At 53.9% G+C, this 25,988-nt stretch overlaps 1 protein-coding gene across 1 annotated transcript in view; it reads right to left on the reverse strand.

The window, feature by feature from the left end:
• The window catches only part of IGF2R (insulin like growth factor 2 receptor), a 101,485-nt gene that overhangs the window by 5,109 nt on the left and 70,388 nt on the right, over positions 1 to 25,988 (reverse strand). The window contains exons 24-45 of the mRNA XM_039221405.1: positions 25,239 to 25,382; positions 24,971 to 25,146; positions 24,606 to 24,693; positions 23,922 to 24,137; positions 22,934 to 23,064; positions 22,549 to 22,646; positions 20,253 to 20,389; positions 19,211 to 19,401; positions 17,538 to 17,664; positions 16,680 to 16,799; positions 16,135 to 16,391; positions 15,584 to 15,802; positions 13,971 to 14,120; positions 11,499 to 11,660; positions 10,273 to 10,480; positions 9,773 to 9,919; positions 8,599 to 8,833; positions 7,735 to 7,871; positions 4,862 to 4,976; positions 3,820 to 3,966; positions 2,822 to 3,009; positions 1,051 to 1,237 (exon numbers count right to left, since the gene is read on the reverse strand). Of these exons, the coding sequence (XP_039077336.1) occupies positions 1,051 to 1,237; positions 2,822 to 3,009; positions 3,820 to 3,966; positions 4,862 to 4,976; positions 7,735 to 7,871; positions 8,599 to 8,833; positions 9,773 to 9,919; positions 10,273 to 10,480; positions 11,499 to 11,660; positions 13,971 to 14,120; positions 15,584 to 15,802; positions 16,135 to 16,391; positions 16,680 to 16,799; positions 17,538 to 17,664; positions 19,211 to 19,401; positions 20,253 to 20,389; positions 22,549 to 22,646; positions 22,934 to 23,064; positions 23,922 to 24,137; positions 24,606 to 24,693; positions 24,971 to 25,146; positions 25,239 to 25,382 (3,580 nt within the window). The remainder of the gene's footprint in view (positions 1 to 1,050; positions 1,238 to 2,821; positions 3,010 to 3,819; positions 3,967 to 4,861; positions 4,977 to 7,734; positions 7,872 to 8,598; positions 8,834 to 9,772; positions 9,920 to 10,272; positions 10,481 to 11,498; positions 11,661 to 13,970; positions 14,121 to 15,583; positions 15,803 to 16,134; positions 16,392 to 16,679; positions 16,800 to 17,537; positions 17,665 to 19,210; positions 19,402 to 20,252; positions 20,390 to 22,548; positions 22,647 to 22,933; positions 23,065 to 23,921; positions 24,138 to 24,605; positions 24,694 to 24,970; positions 25,147 to 25,238; positions 25,383 to 25,988) is intronic.

Here is a 25,988-nt window from a genome sequence, read left to right on the forward strand (position 1 = left end):
CCTGGAAAATTTCAGACAAAGCTGACTCTTTTTAAAAATGAAAGCTGGGTGGCTTAGTTGGTTGAGTGTCCGACTTTCGCTTAGGTCATGATCTCACGGTTCGTGGGTTCGAGCCCCGCATCGGGCTCTGTGCTGACTGCCGGCTTGGAGCCTGGAGCCTGTTTCAGTCTGTGACTCCCTCTGACCCTCCCCTGCTCACGCTCTCTCTCTGTCTCCTAGAAATAAATAAAACATTTAAAAAAAAAAAATGAAAGCTGATTTGAGATCTAACAGATGTGATCTGGGAGCCCCCACTGGCCCTGCCCCGGTTTCTAGAGACTACAGAGCAACGCTGCTTCCGGACACAGAGGAAAGCAAGTGCGTGGCAAGAACTTTGTCTCCTGATTGTAGTGTCAGGACAGAGAACGACAAAGCCTCTGTAAGACAGTGACCCGGGTGAAACAGGACGAAAACTACAAGAAGAAAGCAACCCGCAGCACTCTGCTCTAGAGAGAAGAGGTAGTTCCCCAGAGGACACGTGGAGGCCAAGATCACCCTTCCCTCACCTGGAAGCCCTCAGCACAGAAATGCATATTCCCATGAAAACCTGGCCTATGGCTGATCTTTGAACCAGAAGATGTGCAGAACAAGCTTTCCTTCGCCCAAATAAGCACTACCTGGTTCAAGGTAAGGTGACCTTTACCGCACAACCCACACTGGAACACCAGGAAAAATGTGCCAGGGACACAAAGATGAGACCCAGCATACGCCTCCCATGAGGCGGGGGGCGGGGGGGGGGGGGGAGAAAGCGGGTGCCGCGTGGGGTGCCTCGTGTGTGCCTGCAGCAGACAGTGGTCCCCTGGGAGCAGCGGGCCAGGAAGGGCAACGCTGGCACAGCCACCGAGGCTGTGCGGGGTCTGCCTCTCCGGGCTCGTGCATGCCTGCACACCCCCACACTAGTGGGGCAGAACACACACAAATACACGCTCGAGCTGAGTCCTGGAGAGCGGGCCGGGGTGCGGCTGGTGAGTGTGCACAGAAAGGGGGAGGTGGCCAGGCCCACGCACTCACCCCAGGGGACACACGGCCGAGGTATACCACGAGAAGAGATACTGGCAGTCGGCGGTCTCGTGGCTGAACTCGGGGATCCCGTCCTTCACCAGAGGGTCGCAGTGGAAGAAGATGGTGGAGGACACAGACTTCGTCTTGTCTTTCCCACATTTGGAGGACGAGGCAAACACCACGTCTAGATCCCCGTCTGTCAGGAAGGAAGCACGACACAAGCACACGGCATTACCATCAACATGCCACTAGTGTCCTCATGGCCTGTAAGAAGTTTGCACAGACTTAAGGTCCCACCTGTGTGCTTTCTCACAGGCCACCTGACACTCACAGAGCCCCCTCCTGAAGCCCGGGAGCAGGAAAGACTTGACCTTGACCCCAGGAGAGGCCTGGCCTTTGTCCTCAGCTCACAGTGGGGTCCAGAATGGGGGCTGGCACCACGTATTCGGGACACTGCCATGTGGCACCATCTATTGTGGACATTAAAACGGCCCAGGTGCACAACCAAGCAACCAGCTGGCCAACTCAACAAGGCCCCACAGGAGAGCTGCAGTAAAACCCCCGGACACGGAGGGGGAGGAGAGCTTCCCGGGTCTGCGATACTCTGTGCGTATGGTCACACCCGGATTCCATGGGGAGGGGACAGGAGCATCCGGTCCCTCCTGGATGCCACCCTCCGTGCTTCCCCCCTCAGCCAATTTCCATCCTGAATCATGACGGTAACGGCTCTTGGTGAGCTCTGAGTCCCAGGGAACAGCCAGACCTGAGGGTGGAGGTGGGGGGGCCATCCCTGAAACTCGCATTTGGTGTCAGAGGTGAGGGAGACTTGTGCTGCCCTCCCCAAACTTTGCAGTGGCTCAAACTTTCCAGCGAGTTCTGTGTGTGAGGCGGACACGTCCACACGCCCAGGGGGCCCGCAGCCCCCGGCTGGGCTCAGGAGGCCCCACGTGTTCTCACTCATAACCGGCTGAGGCAAGGCCTGAACAGCCCATCCCACAAGGCCACCGTGTGGGCCCATGACCATGAGCTGATGGGGGAGCCCGTGGCAGCTCCGATGCAGCAAGCAGGGCGCTGTGGCTCTCTACTCTTGCCCCCTCGAATGAATGAAGACTTGGGAAGGCACTTAACCTGCATTTCTTCATGCCATGCAACACATGGTCTTAAAACTAAGCTTACTTTCTAGTGCTGGCGACAAGGTCGAAACGGAATTAACCATGAACAAGTAAATGCACGTGACACGCACAGACATGAGTAAATCCAACTCAGAATTGCTAGAAAAGGGAACCGCAGTTCTTCCTGCTATGGAATCATACAAGCAAATCAGGCTGACGTGATGGGTCCCTCCGCCGGGCACAGCCAAGTGCAGTGAAGCGCGCTCAGCGTCTGAGTGCGGAAACGTGCACTTAACTTTTTAAAGACTGTCTATCCTTTCTTTGCATCCTTTTGACAAACACAAAATTTCTTATCCTTGTGTAACAGTGTCTGGAACTGCGAAGTAAAGCACACGACTATAACCACACCACAGGCAGGTCTGGACGTGCACGCTTCACCTTCTGCCTTCGCCCCCACTTCACAACCTCTGGCGTGGACCAAGTCTAAGGTGAATTTTACCTACAGAGAAACGTTCATCTTACACCTGCTCAATCTGTTTTGATGAATATGTATCAGGACACAGAACCAGACCAGGGCTTCTGCACTAAAATGCGGGATTTCAACAGAAGGGTGCTTGCTGCTGGAAAGTACAAAGCCCCTCCGGGGAACGTTAACGTGCGGCAATTACCTTGAACATAATATTTGGTTTTATCAGAGGTCCCAACCTTCCTGCTGAAGTGCTGGTCATTTGGTTTGACCTGGCAGATGTTGGCCCCGGAGCACGCCGGGTTTTTGGAGCTCGTGATGGAGGAAAGCTGGATTTCGTACAGGTACTTGTCCCCGTTCGTTCTCATGTCCCCGGAGGCCCTGAAGAGCCTGAAGAAACGGAAACGACGGCAATGGCTCCAGTGCTTCAAGAAGCCCCCACTACAGAGCCAGTCACCCGTGAAGAAGCACGCCCTGGCCGGCCCGGGAGCCCACCAACGGCCCCGGCGGCACCGACTTGCCTCCCCCCACCTGCGCTCTGGGCACCCGTGTGCCCTTCTCAGAACGCACCACTCCTGCAGCTGGCCCGCTACACGGGCCGTGGGCGCAGCCGGCACGCGTGCCACCTGACCTCAGCAACGTCTCCGGGGACACTGCTGAGCAACTCTGTGTTCAGGAGCCAGTGAGCCCCGGGATTCCTCATCAACACGCTTTGTGTTTCAGCTTCACCGGGAAGAGGGTGACTTTATTTTTACGCTCCAGAGAATTCACCCTCTTTGGTGTTAAAACTTTTTTTTTTTAATTTTTTTTTTTTTTTTTTGAGAGAGAGAGAGAAGCATGAGCAGGAGAGAGTCAGGGAGAGAAGGAGACACAGAATCTGAAGCAGCTCCAGGCTCTGAGCTGTCAGCACAGAGCCCGACGAGGGGCCCGAACTCCTAAACCGTGAGATCATGACCTGAGCTGAAGTGGGATGCTCAACCAACTGAGCCACCCAGGTGCCCCTTTGGTGTTAAAACTTAATAGTTGAGTAGAGCTGTCCCTCTCGGTTTAAGCAAAATAGGACCTCTACCTAGAAACAGTAACTAACACACATAAGCCCATGTATCTTGGGGCTCTCTCCCCTCTCCCCAGGGAAAGATCTAAATTGCTGCTTTAAGTCTGAATACATTTCAGCGTTCAAAAGGAAAATATTTCACTTACTTAAAATAAATATCTCCGAGGCTGAAGCTCTTGCCATTTCTCGGGTTGGTGATGGTCCCGTTCACCATCCGCACCTCCTGGGGCTTCACGGCGCAGGCGGCCCGGGAGTCCCAGCTGAAGTAGTAAGTGCAGCTGTCCACATCGAACCTGGAAGGAGGCAGCACGGGCTGCGGTCACGGCCAGCCATGCGCAGGCATGGCCGCAACACCAGGCCTCCTGTGCCGGGAAGAGGCCCACTGGCTTTCAGGGGTCCGGCCGGTCCTGAGCCCCGGGTCCCTGTGGGAGCACCCCGCCCCCAAGCCCTCGCCGCCCCCAGGATGGGTGCAGGCAGCTCTGGGGCTCAGAAGGCTCTTGGGACTTTTCTCAACAGTCTAACAGGGAAGATCAGGGAAGATGAGCTTAACAGGGAAGAGGATGTGCGGCGCTCCAGCAATGTCAAAACACAGTTCACTGTTTAACACATTCTTTCTGTTGTTGAATTTAGAAACTATGCAACATCTAAAGACTGGAAAAATTTGCTCGTAAACTTTTGACCTTTATTTTGCAAGCTTTTTCAACTCACACATTGATTAAGTCATTGGATAACTCCTGGGTCCCCCTCTTTTTTCAAGCCCAGCTTCTGGAAGAATCATTTATTCACAAATGGCAGCTCATGTGCTCCCTCTAATGGTCAAACTCCTCTTAATACTAGACACAGATGCCTGGAAAATTCTAGTGTAGTCCAAGAGCATCCCTTGTGCCAGCCCCACCTGCCTGGGGACCTCAGGCCACCTGAACTGCTGGCCTCAAGGCGGCGCCACTCACTGCCATTCTACAATGATGCTCAGGGCAGCGGCCAGATGCCACCTTACACTGTTGCTTTCGTCAAGTGACCATGTGTCCCAGCCCCCTTTCCAGGAAATCTCTCCTGGTGGGAGCAATTAACACCCTCTCCCTGCACACACGCTTGCACGCCCACAAGTGAAACCATGGGGAGAGACGCTGGCAGGCCCCCAGCGCTCGCTCTGCACCGCTGTCCCTTGAGGCCCCGGCCCTCTCTCACCTCTTGAACGAAGGTCTGCCCACTGTCTTTGCGCAGGCCAGCTCGATGACGGCAGAGGCGGTCTGATTCTCCCCACACTGATAACCTTTCGAGTAAGTTACGATGACTTTGTCACCTGAAACACACACACGACGGAAGTGACGTCGTTTCTGGTTATAAAGAACTTCGGTGTTGGATGTCAACATCTACATTAAAGACCGAGGCAGAACCAACGTCGGGCTTTCTGGAGCCCGCAGCCCTGGGTCCCTGGCACTGCCAGGCTCGGTGCCCGCCTGCCGGCTCACACCACACCCTGGGTGCGAACCCCAGCCCTCCTGCTCGCCGGCTGCCTGACTCTGGGCTGCAGAGCCTGTCTCCTTGCCAGTCTCCTTGCCTGCGACACCCCCACGAGCCAGCCACGGGCCCCGCGCACGTGCTCAAGGGCGGCGGCCCTCGCCACTGCTCCAGTTCCGTAGGACTGCAGGGCTATGTTAGGTGCTCTCCCAACACGCCCCCCAGCTGAGCGCCCCAGGAGTAACAGGCCGGGTGCCAGACCTCCAAGAACGACGAGGGAAACCAGACCCAGAACAACTCCGGTTTCCTCAGGTCTTCTGGCTCTGTGTCTGATCTATCCACCTCGCAGAGAGCTGACGGGCAGGGTCTAAGAGGAAAGCGAGCGCACAGAAGCCAGTGTGGCTGCCGTCACAAGTCCCGTGCGGCTGCCCAGCTGGCTCGGCGGGCAGGCTGTGGCTCAGGGACACAGGGTGGGGCCCTCAGGAGCGGCACGCACGCTGCAGCCCCGGGCCCTCACCCACGCGAGGCAGCGGACGAGGAGGAAACCCAGGCCTTAGCGCCAGCTTCCCATGTGCTCCTGCCCGGACACAGGCCGTGCAGGGGGTGACTGCCCAGCCAAAAGCCCAGGCCCACAGCCCTGCCCCAACTCAAAGCTGTACTGGATGGATTTTTGTTAAATACCAGGCTTCTGTGGAAAATATTGGGCTCCTGTGTAAAATTTTGGAACCAAAAGTTCTGCTTTAAAGAGAAATTCTTTTTTTTTACCCCTTCATTTTTATCTGAGAGAGAGAATGCAAGAAAGCACATGCACGCAAGCAGAGGAGGGGGGTGAGACTGGGGATGGAGGGAGAGGGAGGGGGAGAGAGAACCCTAAACAGGTTCCATGCCCAGCACAGAGCCTGATGCAGGGCTCGATCCTATGACCCTGGGATCATGACCTGAGCCAAAATCAAGTCGGATGCTCAGCCGACTGAGCCTGCCAGGCGCCCCTTGAAGAGAAATTCTTACACTGCTGGAATATGGGGCCAGACAAACACAGGTCTTCCTGCAGACAGCCCACACTACTGTACACTGGACCTTCCACACCTCATTGCCTCACGAGGATTACATGCGCAGGCAGCACAGCTGTAGAAAACAGTTAGCTCCTGAGGCAGAGAGCCCATCTCCCCACCCCACATGGGTGCGGTCCCTAAATGAGGGTGGCAGTCACTGTTTTGTCCTTGGACAGCTGTCCTGTTGGGGCCGAAGAGGAAGGTTCCACCTGGAGGGCTAGGGACCAGGAGGTCTCTGCCGGCTGAATTCAGTGAGACAGAACTATGCAAACCTTCCAGCCGGCTGCGGGAAACTCAGGCAAAGGTTGATCCAATATCCACATACAACCACGAGACCACAGGGCAATGAGCCGCCCTCCACCCACTTAGTGAGTCATGTGGAAACAGCGGTGACTCGTGGGCTCGGAGGGCTGGCCACTCCGGGTGACTCCACCAACCTGCAGAATCTGGTTTGTTTCTAAGATTGACAGTGGGTCCCACAGAATTCCCTGCCTCGTTTACAATAGCTCAAGCAGACTCAAGTCACCCTGTGATTTCATCACGACATCTCGGGGGGGCCCCACTCATGTCTGACAAGATAAGGGTGTTTTTCCTTACTGGTCCCCCTAACACACCCCAACTGTTTCTACTAAGGAAAATCTACCATCTTTTTTTATTTTTATTTAAATGTTTATTTATTTAGAGAGAGAACACACGTGTGTGCACATGAGGGAGGAGCAGAGAGATAGAAAAAGAGAGAAAATCCCAAGGAGATTCTGCACTTTCAGAACAGAGCCCGACACGGGGCCCAATCCCACAACCATGAGATCATGACCTGAGCTGAAATCAAGAGTCGGATGCTTAACCGACGGAGCCGCCCGGGTGCCCCTACCTTCCTCTTTCAAATAACAAAAGACCGAGTCTTTCACTCAACAACCAGCTGCAAGATGAGTTTTCTTGGCATGTTATTTTAAAAAGCTTCCTTATTATTTTTCTAAGCTGTTAAGACATTTTAAGAATATTCCCCTAAATTATCTTTACCAAGTTCTTGTGTAACTGTTCAGCTCTCCCGGAATAAACGCTTGGATGTGCACATGCAGACCCTGCTCAACCCAGAGCAGGAGCAGGGGACCACAACCACTGTGACTTTTGGGTGGGCGGGGCCTTAGCCATTGTGCTGTCTTGGGTGGGCGGGGCCTTAGCCACTGTGACATCTTGGGTGGGCGGGGCCTTAGCCATTGTGCTGTCTTGGGTGGGCGGGGCCTTAGCTACTGTGCTGTCTTGGGTGGGCGGGGCCTTAGCCACTGTGCTGTCTTGGGTGGGAAGTATGTTCCCAAGAGAGCTGAGCCCTCTGAGCACGCCTGCCAGGACCAGCCACCTCACAGAGTACAAAGCGGTACTTATTCTCATGTCCCAGGAGCTACTGAAATGCTTGAGAAAAGCTCATTGGGAATAACATCTGCCACTTTCAGCTGAAGCCAGTGCGGAGCCCCCGGCCTACGAGGACGCCTTCTCCTTCCCAGCTCTGATGAGTCACCTGTGACCGTGCACAAGGGCCCAGGGCCTTACCTACGACGTCCAGCTTCTGCGTGTGAACAAGCCCCAAGGCCTGGACGATGCCAGTTGCACTCTTCTTGCAGATGCTGGCTCTCTCCGAGCAGTCGAGCGGCCCTTTATATATCTTCTGACACAGATTTATATAGTACCTGTGTGACAACACCGGGATGGCGGAGGGGCGCAAGGTTAGTCTGCTCTGACCCGCCGGGGAGCAGCACCGCCCACCACTTCCAGCAACAGTATCCGGCATGATAACTAAGGACTCCAGGGCACCTCTGAACACGGGACGGAGACAGAGTTTCAAAGAAAGAAAGAAGAGTGCGGGCTGCTGAAAACGGGAGTGTGTCAACCAGCCCAGTGGGGGAGGACCCCGAGACAGGGCGGTTTGGGAGGGCTTTCGAGCTGGGACCTGCCGAGGCTCAAGGCCACGACCCCACCCCAGGCTGAGGACTTCCTGATCTGGGGGTGCCAGGCAGAGTGGCTACCATGGCTCATGAACCTCCAACCCACAGGCCCAAGGGGTCCGTGCAAAGAGCTGAGAAAATCAATGCTCCCCCCACCCCCGCCATACCCCCAGCAGCAGACAGAAGCCCCTCCCAAACATAATGCCAACTGAGACTGTCCAGCCAACTGCTGATGGCCAGCTTCTGGTTCTAAAGGCTCCCTTTCTGTCCGCCTCTGCCTTGCAAAGCAGCCACACGCACAGCCTGATACCAGCGGGCTGCCCCCTAAGGGCCCAGGAGCTTTCAAGCCACCACAAGCACCAGATAATATAGCAGCCACAGCTCTGGGGGGACACGGAGATGGACGACCATGAGCCCATCGCCATCAGGCCCAAGAGAAGGTCACGGCTGACAAGAGGTGGTGGGGACTCACGAGACTCCTTCGTGGACAAAGAACCAGGACCCGGTGAGTGAGGACAGCAGCCTTAAGTCATAGGTTTTGTGCTTCTGGATGAACTTGCACTCCATCTTCTTTGGAGGGCAGACAACTTTTGTTTTCCACTCAAATGTCACCTCACAGCCACGGACTTCACTGAAGACCTGTGGCCTCCCGATATCAGCATCCTCGTCACACTTGAAGATGATCGAGGACGTCCGGTGGCTGTTCGCTGGGGGGGCAACAGGCAGGTAAACTCAGACCACAGCCCATGTGCCACGGGCAAAGCTCATGCTGCTCCATTCACCCAGATCCCTAACCCGAAAGAGACCAAGGCCCCTCGGGCACAGGTCCCTTCCTGCGCTTCATGACCCCGCAGCCCAAGCCCAATTCCTTGTGGGCAGGTGCCCCACGTCCGATCACACATGGGTGAGAACAAAAAGTAAAAACAGCAACAAGATACCTGTAATTACCTAAAAATGTGTAATTTTCTTTCTCACAGACCAAGAGAAAGATCCCGTCACAATAAGCCTCAAAACAAAACTACAATAGTCCCCTGTGAATTCAATACTTAACGCTCTCTTTAGAGCATCTTGTCCCTGATCACTTAACAAGTTAATTTTTTATGCATTTTCTCATCACTTCTCTTGAGAACTGACATCTGTGTCACCCATGAGAGCAGTGACCCACATCCCTGGGGTCCAAGCATCGCCAGAGCAAGGCCGTGCCGTCGGCTAGCTCTGAAGGCCCCGCCCTGTTCTGAGCCCACCCCCCGCAGAGAGCCAGTGGATAAGCCCCCGCTGTTCCGACTATTCGCCTGCCACCCTGCAGACCCGTGACAAGTGGGATTCTAGTGAGGCACAAATGTGCGTCATCAGTGCCGAGGACCCATCCCAAGGACCCAAATCCCTGGAGTGCGTGAGCCTCGCTGGCCACCTAGCGCCACAGGTCAACTCTGCTCCACTGCGGTTGGGCATGTGGTCACATAACATGCCCCTGGAGCAGCTCGGCGTGTCCTTTCTCTACGGGAGACAAGCCTGGCGTGGAAAAACTATATGCAACAGAATCTCTGCATTAACTTGGACGTCCACAAAGGTGTGGGCCCGATGTGAGCCCGGGAAGGACACTCGCTACGGGGCAGCCTGGCCCAGACGCGTGCGCTGCTACGTACAGTGTCTGCAGAAGCCCCACTCATGGTCTCTGTCGTAGTCTGCGGTGGTGGAGCACCAGAGCCTCGCCCTGCCCTCCAGAACGCACTCCTCGTAGCTCTTCCCGTTGAATATGAAGGGGAACACACAGGGGTCACCTTCCTCGGTTTCTGGAAGAAAGGAAGAACACCTGCGTGACCCTGATCAGCAGCATGGCCTCAGCTCTGCTCTCCTTGCTAGGCATGATCACCCGGGGAAGTTCAAAAGGACCCCTGACGGGAGCCGTCACCAACATCAGGACCGCAATGTGCAAGCCCGAGTGTGTTCAAAGTGTATTCAGAGGCCAGAGTGTGTTCAAAGCCCGAGCGCTCGTACTCGGGGCTGCCTGCGTGGAGCGCTGCGTGGTCGGAGCCAGGGTCAGAACTCATGGCATCTGGGGCTTCATACCTCAGTTTCCTCCTGCTGCCGGGTCTAACACCATGTTTCCCAGGAACATCAAACACATCCTGCTAGGAACACCTACCTGGAGGACAATTATCTCCATTGGCGTAACTTAAAATGACAGCTTCATCTTGGTGCCTGTAATCCAGCCTCATTGATGCCAGCCGTCCGAAAGATGCACCCTTGGTCCCGGAAAGCAGGCAGACACCCCCGTCCTTACAGCCCCCTTGCTCCGGGCCCACCGCCGCGCTGCACACCCCCACGCTGTAGGTGCGTGAGTCCCGGGTCACCTGCACAGACAACACCACGCGGCGTCAGCAGGTCCCGAGATGGAGAGAAGCCATCACTGCAGGGAGGTGCGCTCGTGCCAGAAAGCAGGGGCTGCCTGTGGGCTGTGTGCGCTCACCTTCCTTCCCTCCAGTCCTCCCCTTCCTCCATAGGCAATGCCTCGCCCGCTGTCTGCGCAGCTCCCTCCAGCCACTGGAAGGATCCTCCTCTCCCTCTACCCCGAGGCCCAGCCTTCTTCCTTCCCTGGGCATGGCTGGCTGTGCTCTGCAGCCAGGCCTCTGGCAGAAGCATCCGAGAGACCGCGGACTGCCCATCCCCCTCCCGAAACCCTAGTTCCCCGCCTGGAACACAGGAGCGGCAAGGACTGAAGTGATGACCAGAAAGTGGACACGGTGTAACTGAACACATATCTCGCCATCCCTGCCTGGCCTGCACCCTGTGTAGGCTCACACCCACTGCACACCTGGGCAAGGTCTCCATCACAGGAGCCAGGGCCCTGCCATCTGGGCTGGCCCACCTGCCACCATCCATCCCTGGGAGGTGCCAGGACCTGGTGGGCACAGTCCCCAGTGTATAACTCAGTAACATCGAGATCCCAGGCCTAGAGATGCATGGTCCCCCCAAACACCAGTGGTCCAAGACGCCCACGGCCTCATCGATATCACAGTCCATGACACACAGGCCAAGGGTAAGATAAGCCTCCCCTCCCCCCCACCATGCAAATGCATCTAAGTCAGAAGGACATCCTAGTTCCCTCCATCCATTACCTCGGTGGTCAGTGAAATAGCTGCCTCCTTATCTTAAAGCCAGGTTGCAGGGACCTGGTTCGCTACACGATCTGGAATCCCCAACAGGCTAATCCTGTGCGTCCAGGTGGGGGCCGAGCCCATTACCCCCCCACCCCACACACTGTGCCTCGGTGGTCACAGGTGTCCTGTTACCTAAAACACAAGTGACTATCAGAAAGAGTCCCGTTCGCCCCATCCCCAAGACCGCCAGTCTATGGGTGAGCGGCATTACCTTGAAGGGGATCTTGGAAAGGCTGGACAGGTTGAAGCTGTAGTGCAGCTGCTCATCCATCAGGGAGCAGCCATCCACCCGCACTTCGTCAGGACAGACCAGCGGGGTCTCCCACCCAAACACAAAGTCACAGTCACTGGTCCTCAGCAGGATGGGAACTCCCTGTTCGAAAGGAAACCCATGTGGGTTAAGTACAGCGTCCCCACACGGCTCTGTGCCCCAGCCGGCACCAGAGAGAGACCCCTGCAGATGCGGCTGTGAGGCCACTGGGTGCTCTCGGTGACCCACGGTGGCCACGCACCAGCGGGGAGGGGCGGTTGCCACCACCAGCTGCAAGGGACCGCGACTGCCCTCACGGCACCACCGGGCAGCCCTGTGCACACACGCAGGCCCCTCAAGACCTCCGGGACAGCCCTGCACTTAGAGACAGTCTCCGTGTCCCACTACCAGCTCTTCTGAGGTCCTGGCGGAGGAGGGTGTGAAACAGACCCTGCCCCCACAGAGGAGGGCGGCAGGTGCTCCAGCTTGTTGGGGAGCAGGGTCTCTGCCCCCGGCGTGCAAACGGGGGATTTTCATCATGAGGGCCACACAACTCGGCCCGACTTTCCAAGGCCCAGGGTGTCCTAAGTCGATGTGTCTATGCCCCTCCTTCACCCAGCAACAGCCACAAGAACACAGATGGGGCAGCTGGTCTGTAATCTCAGTTTCGGGTGCTGCCGAGCATCTGTTTTTCTACAAACTTAAGTGGAAAAGGTATTCCCATGAAAGATAAAAAGCCACAAAGGAAGAAAATCTCTTAAAGATCTTTCCAAAATCGATCGTACAATTAGTGTGAAATGCCTTGTTTCTAACACCCAGTAAACGTGGCTTACTTTCAACACATTGCTGCTCTGAGAATCAGAGACAGCCCCGTGCGTGCACTGGACTGAGTGCGTGCATGCAGCAGCTTCAGCCGTTATACATTCTCAATGTGGCATGTGTGATATCCAGGGTTCCTCAGGAGGGGTGGATCTTCAAAAGACCAGTCCCCTCTGAAGAATGCAATACTGCCAAAAATGGAAGCTTTTCTACAGATTAAGCCATGCTGCCTGCTGCCTTCACGGCTGTCAGCCCACAGAAGATGCCTGTCGACACACCCACACACCCTCGTAAACACACACAGTATAAAGAGATAAAAGGGCTTTGTTGATCAGGGCTCCACCCTGCCTTGATCTGCTCGCTGGGGATTACCCTGACAGCCAGGACTCTCTGTGAGCAGGGACTCGTCCCAGGGCCCTGCAGTGCTCTGAGGCACCCTACGGAGAGGACCCAGGCGGCGAGGTTTGCTTCCTCCCCTCTCCGTTACTGCACTGTCCCTCCTCGTCAGGCATTAGGCTGCTGCCACGTCACTTCCTACCGCTGTCAACCCCCCACCTGGCAGCCAGATCTCCTTCCCTTACACACCTGCTGCAGGCTGAGAAGTCAGAAAGGTATCTTACCGAATTTACAAGACACATTCCAGAATCATAACCCATTACCTGAGCCCCCTGGGCCAGATGAGCTTCATAATTCATCAGCTTCAAGATTTTAAGAAGCAATCTGAGACCCTTATTTCTGTTACTACCTCCCCCCCCCCCCCGAACTAGAATCCAGCACATTAATATTTCTGCAGCAAAATGTATGACTATTCTCCTTCAGTGGACAAATACCACAAGTAGCTTCCACCGTTTCATGTGAAAGGACTATAGTTTTCCGAGCTCTGCAGACTTCAAAAGCATAGATGAGGGGCTATGAGGCCAGGCTGCCTACAGCAAAAAGCTCTCCACCTGATCAGAAGGCGGGGGGGCCTCCCAGCAGCCACTGAGGGCTGTGGGGTCAGGTATGTCACCCAGCGTCTCTGAGTCCTGTGATGAAGGCCACAATCGACCCATTTATCTCCTATTCACAAAGAGAAGTCGAGTAAATGTGTGCCAAAACCCGGGGCAACAAAACTGTACCCGTGGTGGAAGCCAGTCTTATTTTTAAATGTGTGTAAAACAGAAACTGATAACCACCTACAATTTTGTTAGAGCTGTTCTGATTCCAGAGGTCGTCTTAGGGTTTGCTAACTTCTAAATTTTGGGTCGCATCCTGAATGATTACAGCTGCTAAAAGTCTATCTGACTTCCCAGTAAGAATAAAATCACTACTGTTACAGTTTTTAAAAAGGAAGAAGCAGCTGACACTTCTACACGTTCGTGGGCCAAGTTGAATGCCACGCCTCAGCTCAAAAGCGTTTCATGTTTTTAAATCACAGCGAGCTCGCCGGGCAGTCTGCCCCATTCACTCAGGGTGGAGTTACTCATTGTTAAAATAAGGGTTTTCAGTAATTCAGGGCACCGCGGACATAGCGCACAACTGCGCCCGTTTTCTGGAGGGACGTCCCTAGTTCTGCAGCTCTCGGGCCACTAGTCCCAGCGCCAGGCCCCAAACTGTGAACAGGGGCACACTTACCATGCTCACGCCTCTCTTACAGTGAAACACGATCAGGGAAGTGTAGTTGAAATGCTTGTCTGCTAAGCAGGGAGTACTACTTTCAAAATTCAGGTAAACTTCATTAGCTATGGGGTTGAGTACTGGAGGTCCCGTGACTCGACCAATATCCTGAGCAAAGAAAAAAAGCAAACAACATTTCAGGAAATTGCTCCCCATGTTAGCAGAGTAAGAGCTAATACAGAACTGTGAAAATAATAGCTCATCTGTTTTGAAAATGAGCAGCATGTGAAGAAACTCGGTCAACAGCAACTCACTTGACAAGTCTTGACAATAAGCTGCTTCGCAGGAACTTTAGTTTGTCAGTGGTTATCAGTTTATAACAATGAGTCTATTTTTTTTTTAATGTTTTATTTTTGAGAGGAACGAGTGTGAGGAGAGGGACAGTGAGAGAGAAAGAGAGAGAGAGACACCGAATTCAAAGCAGGCTCCAGGCTCTGAATTGTCAGCAGAGAGCCTGATGCTGAACCCACAAACGGTGAGATCATGACCTGAGTTGAAGTCGGATGCCCAACCGAGCCACCCAGGCGCCTCTCAATGATTCTACCTCTAATCGTGGTCAGTTTTCAAAGACACCAGGCAACAGGAATTTCTCCCTCCAGACATATCAAGAATGCTACACAGTCTTTTATCACCTGATGGTGGAAGGCAGGAGCTCATGTATCTGCCCCCAGCTCGCTCATCTCATGCCCAGCACTGCGCGGGAATTGCCCGCTTCCTCAGCCGTGGCCCTTAGTACGTCCTCACGAAAGACTTACTCCTCTTGACACGGTACTACTTAGCACAGCATCTGACAGAAACCGGCTGCTCAATAAATACTTCTGAGCAAATAAGCACACGAATGGTGGAAAGCTGAACAGCCAGGAACGGAGTGCATGTGTGTGATAAGTGTGTGTGTAAGTGAGTCGTAATGCTCTCAACATCACCACACAGCACATTCAGGCCATGACTCCTGCTCCAAGCAAAGAACGTGCTACAATTCTGAATATCTGAAAAAACGGTAGCCAGGCAGGAAAACACAGCAGATCCGGCCTCTCAGAAAGTGATGTGCATCAAGGGCACCGATCTGCACTGTTGGAAAGGATGGTACCAAAGTGCTCACTACTAAGATGTGGTTCACCGAGGCCCAATGTTTCTCACAGAGCTGTGGACTTTGCTAAACCTGCTCTTGCCCTGAATAATTCATTTCCCAAAGAAAGTGTTCACATCTCACAAACATGTTCTTCACACAAGACAGGCATTTCAAAGAAAGAAGCCAAGCTCTCTCCAGGTTCTTTCTCACCACTTTACGTAAGAGTTTCTGGATCAGGGTCGACATGGAGACTCCTAACACGATACAAGAAGCCTATCTATGCACGCGTTCACACTTCCTTCCATGGCTCAGAGACCTTCTGGCCGCCATCATCAGCCGACACTTCAGCGCCTGTCTCCTACTGCACCGACCAGATGCGGCCCCGGCTCATCTCTGCGTTCTTCCCGCGTGAGTAACCCTCCACCGAGAGTGGCAACACGAGCGGCAGGTCCGGTCAAAACCCCTGCAGGACATGTTCCCACCTTGCGCTTCCCATACTCACTATGGGGGCCCCGTCGACAGGGACCTTGCACACAGCGGCCCCAGCAGGACAAGGCACCCCGTGCATGGGGTTCAGCGGCTGGCAGATGTTGATGTAGAAATCGGGCCCGGTGTCAGAGGCGTCGTCCTCGCTCTCGTCGTACGCCTCGTAGCCCCCCGTGCGGTGGATGAGGGGGGACAAGTCGATGATGGAGCTTCCGTTCCTCACAGAGCATTCGGTCTGTCAAACAGGGAAGACCTCGCTGGGGTCTGCAGGGACGTCGTGATCACCACTATGTCACCCACAGGAATTTAAAAACTGAACAGAAAAGGCATGAAAGGTGGATCGATGTCCCCGAATTCTTGGTTACAGAACACTGGGCAGCTTCAACTACTCATTGTCACGACCGCCACGGGTGGATAAAAAATGCTGGGTCCCTGCGGGGGGTGGAGGGCGGGGGTCAGTGCGCTACAGCGGGACTGATGACAAGACTGGGTCCCCCGGGCTGTGGGGCCTCCCGGGCGGCCGGCAGCCATTTCTCAGGTGCCGCACGTGCCCGGCCCCACACTCACCACCTGCTCGCAGGCCAGAGGCGTGTGCCAGGAAAAGAAGAGTGTGCACGTCTGCTTGTCGAGAGAGATGAGCATGGGCCGGTTGGTGGGCCCGACCTCAGGCCTGCACACAAAGCTGATGACGCTCTTGTAGGTGAGGCCGGATTTGGATGGACAGGAGGACCCGTCCTCGTACACCAGCCGTAAGACCTGATCCGCGTACGTCAGCCTCTTGTTCGCCTTGCCCACGCTGATCCTGGTCTGCCCAAAGCAGGCCCCTGTACCGGATGTGCGGGGGAGGAAACACACATGGTTAGGGATTTGGATGACCGGTCTTCTGAGGACCACTTTCTGCAAACCCAGACTTTCCAATGCTCAGGTAACACTCGGAATTCTGAGCATCCAACATGGTTTCGGCAGGTGTAGCGCCGCTAACATTTTGTCACGTGGCCACGTATCACCCACATAAGCCAACTGTTACAGCAGAGATCGACCTTCGGACCTACTCCTCTCTTCCAGCACAGGGGTGTGGGGGCCGGGACAGCCAGGCGACACGCGGCACTTACCCACGCCAGGGGCACAGTTCTCGTTCTCCCCACACACGCTGATATACACGAGCCCCTTCTCGCTGTACGCGGCCGTGTACCCGGATTTGCCACTCAAAGAGCTCAGGTCAAACAGATGTCCTGCAAGGGAGAGAGGGGACAGACACAGCGACCCCAGGACACATGGACTCAGGAGGCCCACTGCCAGCGTGCTCACACACATCACAGCAGCCATCGAGGCTCCTGGTATCTCGCCGTGTGTCCCCTCCGCCCCCACCTCGTTCCGGACACGGTTCTAAGAGTGCTCCGGCCAGCAAGGCTAGGTCACGAGGCTGCAGTCCCCAGGTTTATGAGATGGCTCCTCTTGACCCAGAAGATGGCAGCTCCGTAGCCCCCCTCCCCCTCCCCAGGCCACAGCAGCCACTAGGATTCTGGTAGGAACCTTGGGGGGTTGGGGAGGGGGGCTGATGGCACCCCTCCTGCTGCCAATGAACACGTCCCTCCCTGGGCCGCCAGCACGGACATTCATTTGAGGTCTCCTAGCTGTCCCCACGTTACCGCTGGAAGGTTAACCAGGGGGCTGACTCTAATAAGTCCACAAGCCTACAGCGGGTGTGACCGGCACCCCCGGAAACAGGAGTTACACACAACAGCACGGCTCTCAGGAAGAGGGGCCCATCTCTTCTCCACCCAAGGAGCGCTCCATCCAAGTAGACACGAGTGGGCGGAGCCAAGACGCCGTGTATGTACACACAGGACAGAACGCTGCCGCCCAAGGCCGTCTAGCTCCCCTGCTTCACATTGGGTCCCTCACTGTGGGGCACTGGTAGCTGGAGGTGCCCCTCCCCGCGAGGGCGGGTGACGGGAGGCCTCCCTCACCTGTGGCCGGGTTGGTGACCTGGCAGTTGTCGTGCACGTTGCTCCTCACGGGACAGGCAGCGGTGGTGGGCCAGGAGAAGGTGTACTCACAGTCCTCCACCGCACTGATGAACATGGGCCTGGAGTTCTGCGGGCAAAGGACAGAGCGCTGCCAACAAGGCACATTTTCTACAAAACGTCCACTTACGCCGAGGGCAGCCTCTCTGCAGGACACCACGTACGGTTTGTGGTGGAATCTGTGTGGAGCGAGGGCACATTTAGGAAAGCAAAGGGTCAAGATCCGCTCCTGGGATTTCACTAGGGGCTTAACACGTGCGGGGTAAGAAAGACAGACTCAGAGCCGGAAATCCACTTGGGGGCCCAGGGAGATTTTCCCACAGCTAAGGCTGGGCAGGAGGGGCTGAAGAAGGGGTGGGAGAGGGGGCCTGAAGGGCTCTGCTGAGTCAGGAGACAGTAAATAGCTGATAACGTTCTGAAAACCAAAGGACCTCAAAATCTGTTATCGTAGACAGAAGAAAAACCACCAAAAGAACTAGTTATTTGCTCTCTTGATCTTCCACTTGCACTAAGGTCTGTTCCATGTATCCTAACACTTCCTGTTCACCACAGAGCTGCAAGGATTGGTCCAGCAGTACAGTCCTTTCTGGATAAGCCCAATGGCTCTGCCGCCTGGCCACAGCCCACCCACAGCACAGGGCACAGCGTGGGCAACCGCATGCACTGCCCCTCACAGACCACCCCTGCTTCTCCCCCCGCGTGCCTATCAGCTCTCTTCTCAGCCACGAGCTTCTGCCCAGTCATGGAGCTCACACTATCTATCAGGGCCCAGGGGTCCAGTCCCAGCAGCTCATGTGTCTAGTTTCCTGAGGAGACCTCGGCTGCTGCTCCCTAACGTGGGCCGACCTCCAGCTCCTGGGGCTCCCATCTCCTCCTATTGTGCCAGCCAAACAGCTGGAGAGAGGGGGTGCTCCGTCCTAAAGCGGACTGAACTGGTCCAGCCTGACCTTATTCCTAAATTAGGTACAACCCCAATCTTACACAAAGCACCCAGGGCTTCATCTTAATCTCGCTCATGTAGATGTTCCCACAGTGAGAAACAGTTAACTACACACAGCAGCCCATCAGCGACGGGCACGTGCCACAGAAACAAGGCTGCCCCCCTCTGCTGTGGCCCCAGCCACACCCCAGCAACTATGCATGGCACCTCCTACCTTTTCCAACTCACTTCGATTTGGCAAGATGGGAACAGCTCACGTTATTAGTGGGTAAACAGCCGAGGACGGTTAAGTAATCAAGCAAGTGGCACAGCCAGGAAGTGGGCGAGTGGCTCTGAGCAGAGTCTGTCTAACCTCTTGCCAGAGGGCGGGCTCTCAAATACTGGTTTTTCTCTACAGTGTTTTGGGGGCTCTTCGGGCAACCAAACTTTAAAGAGAACCAACTGATTCTGAAACTAGAATTTCCAGGTCAGGCATCCTAGAAGCCAAGGAAGAGAGGAGCCCACGAGCCCTGGGGCTGGGGCGGGGGGGGCGGGGGGATGGGCACTGCTGGCACTCACTGTCCTGCAGAGACAGCCTCAGCTCCCCACTCACATCCCACAGGAAACAAGTCAGTCACTGCCCGTGGACTCACGCTGCCCACAGAGCATCGGGGGCTGAGGAAGCTGTGTCACTTACGACTTGGCTCTCGCTGCAGGTGAATCGGATGGTGGTTGACTTTTTCCGAATCTGGTCTGGACACAAGTCCCCATCAACGTACTTCAGGATGATGCTGCCATCTTTCCACTGCGGCCCGTCCCTCACCCGGCCAAGGTTCACAGGCTTGGAGCTGCCCAAGAGACACACGGCCGCTTCTGGAGGACACGGCTCTGAGAGACAAGACACGGTTAGGAGTTCCCTTCCAGGAGTTTCCGTCTAAAATTTATCAGGCAGGAATGTTAGACACGCTACATATTTGATGCTAACAGTGACTCAAAATATCTGCTATTTCTCCTTCACGTAGGTGAGACAACAATGGTATCATAGGACTTCTCAGTTAAATGCTGTTTTACCCTTAGATGGAATGGTGGAGGCATGGGGTACAGGGAGATTCCAAAGTTTAACAGCCTGATTTCTGAACCCCAAATATGAGAAAACTGAACTATCTACATTAAGCCAACAGAACATTTTTAATGGTCGACACTCACATACCATCTTTAAGAGTTACCAAAAAGTCTGTCAATTTCCCAGTCCCCAAAATGTCAATGTCATCTGGCCCAGGAAAAGGACTAGCTCCCACTTCCTGGATTGGGAACCACACAAAGCGAGGGAGAAGGGGACCCACGGCCTCAGATGTAAAGGACCACCCACCCACACTCCTCTCAATAAACACAGAAGGCATGCACCCAATCTCTGTCTCACACGCTCCGTCTCCTACCCCGCTAAGATTTATCTGCCACCATGATCGCGTCTCTACCTACCTCCAACCCTTCACAATCAAAAAAAGTTAATGTTCCCAGCAGAGTCTTCAACACTGATTTATCCTGGACTGCCCCAGGGATCGAACATTAATCCTCCCGCATAATTCCTTAAATTATTCCTTAAATAATTCCTCCCGCTGCCTCATGGCCAAAGCACTCACATGGTGTCAAGGGTGATGCACCTTCTAAGAATCCTGCTCCCACTTGATCTTCCCCCAAACCGACCAGAAATCACCAGCCCACCAAGAGTCTGCTCTCACCCGAGCCAGCCTGGGGAGACAGAGACTTGCAGACGTTGATGAGGTAGTGCTCAGTGGCCCCTGTCCTCGTGACAGCTTCCCAGTTGTCACTGTACCTTGCCAGCGACGAAAGGTCGAAGGTGTTGCCAGCCCCATCTCTGGAGGGAAGAGAGCACTGCCGTTAGGTCAGTTGTACCCAGCGTGGACGGCACTCTGTCTAGAGAGGCTCAAGGATCTAAGGCGCGGTCCGTGGCTGACATCCCGGGGCTCCGATCTTGCCCCGGAACAGAACTTCACACTGGACCTCTCCCACCACCTTGTTCGGCACATATTCACCCAGAAAAGAGCAAAGACCAAGCCTCAGAAGTAAGTGCTCCCGGCGCTCAAGCCAGGGAGAGGACAAGAGCAAACAGCGAGCCACACGGAGGTCCCTTGGGGCCAGCCACCTGCTGTCGAACCCCAAGGAGACCAAGGGCCACCGAAATAAAAATGAACTGGTGTCCACACTTCTGCTCAGGCTGAACGTTTACTACACGAATCCCAAACACAGTGCACTGCTAATGGCAAGCAAGGCACACACCCTGTCCCTGGGACACACCAGGTCCAGGAGAAGACAGAGATGCCATCACAGATGACACTTCATGAGGACTCGGCAGGTAAGAGAATGGAAGCATTCGTTACTTCATTCAAAAGACAGGTGCTAAACTGAGAGTACTGTATTGAACAAGATGGATAAAAACCACTTGTCTTACAAAATTTACAGAAATTACCAATAGAAGGAAAACATCATGAACAGAATTTTTAAAAAAAATTTAAGTATATGACGTATCAGATGGCAATTAAAAATGAAAAGAAAAAGGCAGGGAAGGGGGATGTGAGGTTTGGGGCTGGTGGTAGAGGGAGACTGAGATTTTAGATGGTAGGTATGGTCAGAGAAATCCTTATTGACAAGGGGGCCGCCTTTTACACATCTTTGCACTCCCATAAATTCATTACAATATGCATGTATAAACTTCCATTTTAAATGACTATTCCATTTTCCTTAGATTTCATTAATTATTTTAATAACTGCATTAGGGCAGCTGGGTGGGTCAGTCAGTTGAGTATCTGACTCTTGGTTTCGGCTTAGGCCATGATCTCACGGTGCATGGGATCGAGCCCTGAGTCAGGCTCTGTGCTAACACTACAGAGCCTGCTTGGGATTCTCTCTCTCTACCCCTCTCTCTGCCCCCACCCCCACACTCATGCACTCTCCCTCTCTCAAAATAAACAAACTTAAAAAATAAAAACTGAGCATAAAAATATCTGGTGGGAAAGTTTCATGCACAAAAAATGTAAGAATAAGACTCTTTGCACACAAATCTCAGAAAGCGGAAGACAGTCTCAAATGGCAGAAAGAGAACAGCTGAATCAATTAGACGCATCTACTCAGAAGGATAGTTCACACCGATTAGAAATGAGAAATGAACTTGTTTCACGTGAAAATGCTTAAGAAACATTAACTGGAAAAGGTAATGTTACAGAACAAATTACGATTCAAAGTCACTAAACACAGATTACTGACTGTATGCTTTTCCCGTTACTAAAACTTAAAAAATCGTTACTTCACTTAAATAAAAAGAGAGAACACACCAAAATACAGAAGGAAGGAAAACGTGGAAACAACTCAACTTTCCCCAGGACTGGATGCTGTCGGCCTATGACCCTTTTCGGGTGGATCGTCACACGGCAGAAGCAAGAGCATGTCCCCCAACCGTTCGGAACCACAGACGAAACCTCCAGGGATGGGACACAAGAGGCCTATTTTGTAATAGGCTGTTGAAATGCACACACAACAAGGCCTCACTCTACCTCAAGAGCTGCCAGTCACCCAATCCCGGGAGCCACAGGCGACAGACCTAAAGGACCACTGACGGCCTCTGGGAACCTGCAGTCTGGTTGCCCCCTTGTCTCCAATCCCCCGAAATCTGCACTCTGCCCTCGTCCTCCCCCACCTTCTCCCCAGACACAAGCAGCGTGCAAGAGTAGAGCCCAGGCCAGGTGACGTCCTGCTCACTCTACTCCACTCACACCTGTGAACCGTGCAAGGCTTTTCTGTTCCAGCTGCAATCACTTCCCTGTACGCATCTTAGCACAAAACCATCACCGAAACCCAAAGCTGAGAAGGGTTCAGGAGTTAGCCCGGTCCAACCACTCACTTGAATACGAAGGAACAAAGGCTTAGAGAAACCGTCCTGGCTCGACGATGCACTGTGAGAGCAAAGCTGGGCCCAGTTCACCAGCCTGGCCAAAGGAGTCAACAGACGCGTGGACTTACTTGAATGAACACTCGGTCATGTCAAAAGGTGCGCAGGCATACTGGGTTCGCCACTCGAACACGTAGGAGCAATCTGACGTCTCCCTGAGGAATACCGGCTGGAAGAGGTAAGAGCGACACACAGGAAACTTCAGGTAGTTTACTACACTTTGAATCTTAAGAACGGAGATAGTAACATATGGTGTTAATTAAAATCCACACACACTGAGCAAGGTTCCAACCCATCTTCCGTAACTACTGCATTTATAGCGAGCGGACCAGGGGACTCTGAAAGGCCAGAGCAGATGCATGTGGCGAGGAGCAGGGCGACCACGCCCCTGGCCATGGGCACACTCACCCCTGGGAGAGCAGGGTGGCCACGCCCCTGGGCCATGGGCACACTCACCCTCTGCGTGCTACGGTCGCAGTAGAAGAAGATGGTGGTGGAGCGCTGGTACACCTTATGGCAAGTGTCCCCCCCGGTGTAGTTCATCTTCAACAAGCCGTTCTCATAAGTCAGCTGCTGAGTGAGGAGACCTGTTCGGAAAGGACTTGGTTAAAACAAGGTTTGGGGCCCGAAGTCCCCCTGCCATGTCAGGTCCCGTCAAATCGCCATGGAGCCCTTGCGCCTGGCCTCCCTGCTCCCTGCCCCGCTGCCCCGCAGGAGGAATAGAACCTGGGCTTCTCTTGCCCAAGGTTACCGCGTCACGGACTAATGGTGGGAACGAGGTGCACAGTCTCTCATCACTAGTGGATGGCTCCTGGGGGCTGCCCGTGCACTCACTGCCACGTCAGTTTTTTTTTTTTTTTTTTTTTAACAATTTGAGAGTGAGAGCACACAAGGGCAGGAGAGGGGCACAGAGGGTCTGAAGATCTGAAGAGGCTGACAGCACAGAGCCCAACGTGGGGCTCGAACTCACAAACTGCAACATCATGACCTGAGCTGAAGTCATACACTCAACCCACTGAGCCCCTCAGGCACTCCAGCCACTTCTTTTTAAAAGTTCTCAAGCTAGTAGCACTTGCCCAGACGCTGAGACAGCACCATGACCAACAGCCTACCCTGTAAGTTATAGCCACACCCTGTACAAATGTGTCTCCTCTGACTTGATTCTCTAGAAAGGACTGGCTGCTTCAGCATGCCTCTGGGTTGCAAGACAGAATCTTACTTACAGTTGCTTACTTAGCAACTGGAATTGCTAAGTAAGAACAAAACGAAGTCTAGTGACATCTGTCAGGATGTGTTCTGCTTAAGAAAATCGAGCAAAAGCAGAAGCGTTAATATTTCACCCGAAGGCAGCTTTCTTCCTACTCCGGAAAGATGGAATCCTCAGCCTGACACCTTAACATGCAATTCCCTCCTTGTGCAAAAGCATAAGAAAAACCCACGGTACCTGCCACTTTCTGAAATCCCAGGGGTCCCCGCTTTTCCTGACACGAAGACACCACCTTGGACCTGTCATTGGTGGAGCAGACGTCCGAGGAGAGCTTTCCACAGACCCGGAAGTAATAGGTGTACTCGCCGGCACTTACGACCGTGTCGTTGACAGCCAGGGGCTTCAGGTCGTACAAGTTGCCGTGTCTCGGGTCCTTCACCTCACAGTTGTCTCCTTCAAGAACACACAGGAAGCGGAGGGCCGCTGCAATCTCACATGCACTCGCTCTCTCGGACAGAGTCTTACAATTTTTAACCCCGTGAATACGGTCTTAGAATAAGCACTTAACGCCATTTCAATGTCATGTTGTCATGCTCATGACATGACACAAACTGCCCATCAAACAGCATTCTAGAAAAGCCTAGGTCACAGGGTAAAGGTCCACTCAACCACACAGAACCTCAAGTTAAGGTCTTCACATGTAAGAAGCCAATATGCCATCACTCCAAGTAGGTGAGGAAAGGTCACCGGTAGAGGTGGCAAGGCAGTGGACTGCCAGCAAAAGAAATTATCCGTCTCCTCATAAGCATCTCACGACCGGGCGTGTGGCCATCGCTAGGGGATGTTGTGCCCAGATGCTATTTGCAGGGTCCACCACTTGACGCCTGTGCAGCCATCAGTGAGCAGGGCCCCAGGTCTCACCTTCCACCCTGACGACAGGACAGGCTTCCACCGTTCTCCAGACAAACACATACTCACAGTCGTCCAGAAGCTGGAACGTCGGTGATCCCTATAACAGAAACCAGCAACCTAGGTTTTTATTCTTTTTTTAAGCCACAGACAGCCACGACTAACATCCAACTTCCAATCTCCATGAGAAAAACATACAAGCCTTACTAAACATGTGAAGACCTGGGGGAGAAGGGTATGTTCTAGTCAAATGCCACTGAAGGCCTAAAACCCACGCAAACACAGGCAAGATCACAGAGAGGGTGGAGAGGCTGAAGGGAAACAGGAAACAGAGCCGCTGAGAGGCAGGCCCTGGCCTCGCGGATGAGCTCACGCACCGAAGTCTGTGCACATTCGAACGTTATCCGGGTCGAGAAGCGCTGGTTCCCACACCTGTCACCGTTGACATAGACGATACTCAGGGACCCGTTGGCTGCGGCCTGAGGGCTAATCTGCACCACGCCCAGGTTCAAGCCCTTGTCTTCAGATACCAAGCAAGACCCCACGGCACTGCCTGCAAGAGCCGGAGTTCATCTGTCCAGGGCCTGTCTGGGGCAGGGGCTGCAGGAAGGCAAATGTGGCTCGAGTCAAAGGCTCACTACTCACCGTGACATCTGGGAATATAAGGGAGCGGGGTGCAAACACTCAAATAGAAAGTCCTCTTTCTTCCATCAATGGAGGTGTCTACGGCCACCCAGGGCTTCCTGACTTGGCTTAAGCCGCTCAGATCGTACTCGTTTCCCGCGAGATCTGAAACACACGGAAACACACCAGCTACCCCTGCTCCCTCACCAGCACAAACCCTGGCCGAAGACCGATGATGCATGAACTTGACATCATTTTTAAGAAATCAGAAGAGCCCCAGGAAGCTAAGAGGCTTTTCCTACAGACACATACACTCACTCTGACCCTCAGAACTGCCCTGCACGACAAAGCGCCACAGATGTGGAGGGGCAGGGACCGTGGAGGGCACCAGGCATCCTGGGGACGGTGCTCAGCTCCCAGAGCTTTTTGCCTTTTAGGTCCTCAAATAAGAAGCTCTGAACGTATTTTACTTTTTGCTCTCGAGTGTTCTTCTGTTCTTAAGCAGCTTATAATTCCAAAACATAGCTTAAAACTCTTAATTACACACCCAGATTCTCTTTCGGAGAAACGCCACCAAGTGTGGGTATCAAAAAAGCACATAACACAAGTACGCTGCCTAGAACACTGTACACCTACATGCACGCGTGTACACTTACACACACCACAAACGGACACCCACACACTGCACACACATGCGTGTATACACATACACATGCAGGTATACACTAATGCACACCCGCACGCATGTGTGCTCTTACACCCACATGCACA

This window comes from Hyaena hyaena, unplaced genomic scaffold (assembly GCF_003009895.1).
Source record: "Hyaena hyaena isolate Hyena2069 unplaced genomic scaffold, ASM300989v1 scaffold_981, whole genome shotgun sequence".
In the NCBI taxonomy this organism is placed as follows: domain Eukaryota; kingdom Metazoa; phylum Chordata; class Mammalia; order Carnivora; family Hyaenidae; genus Hyaena; species Hyaena hyaena.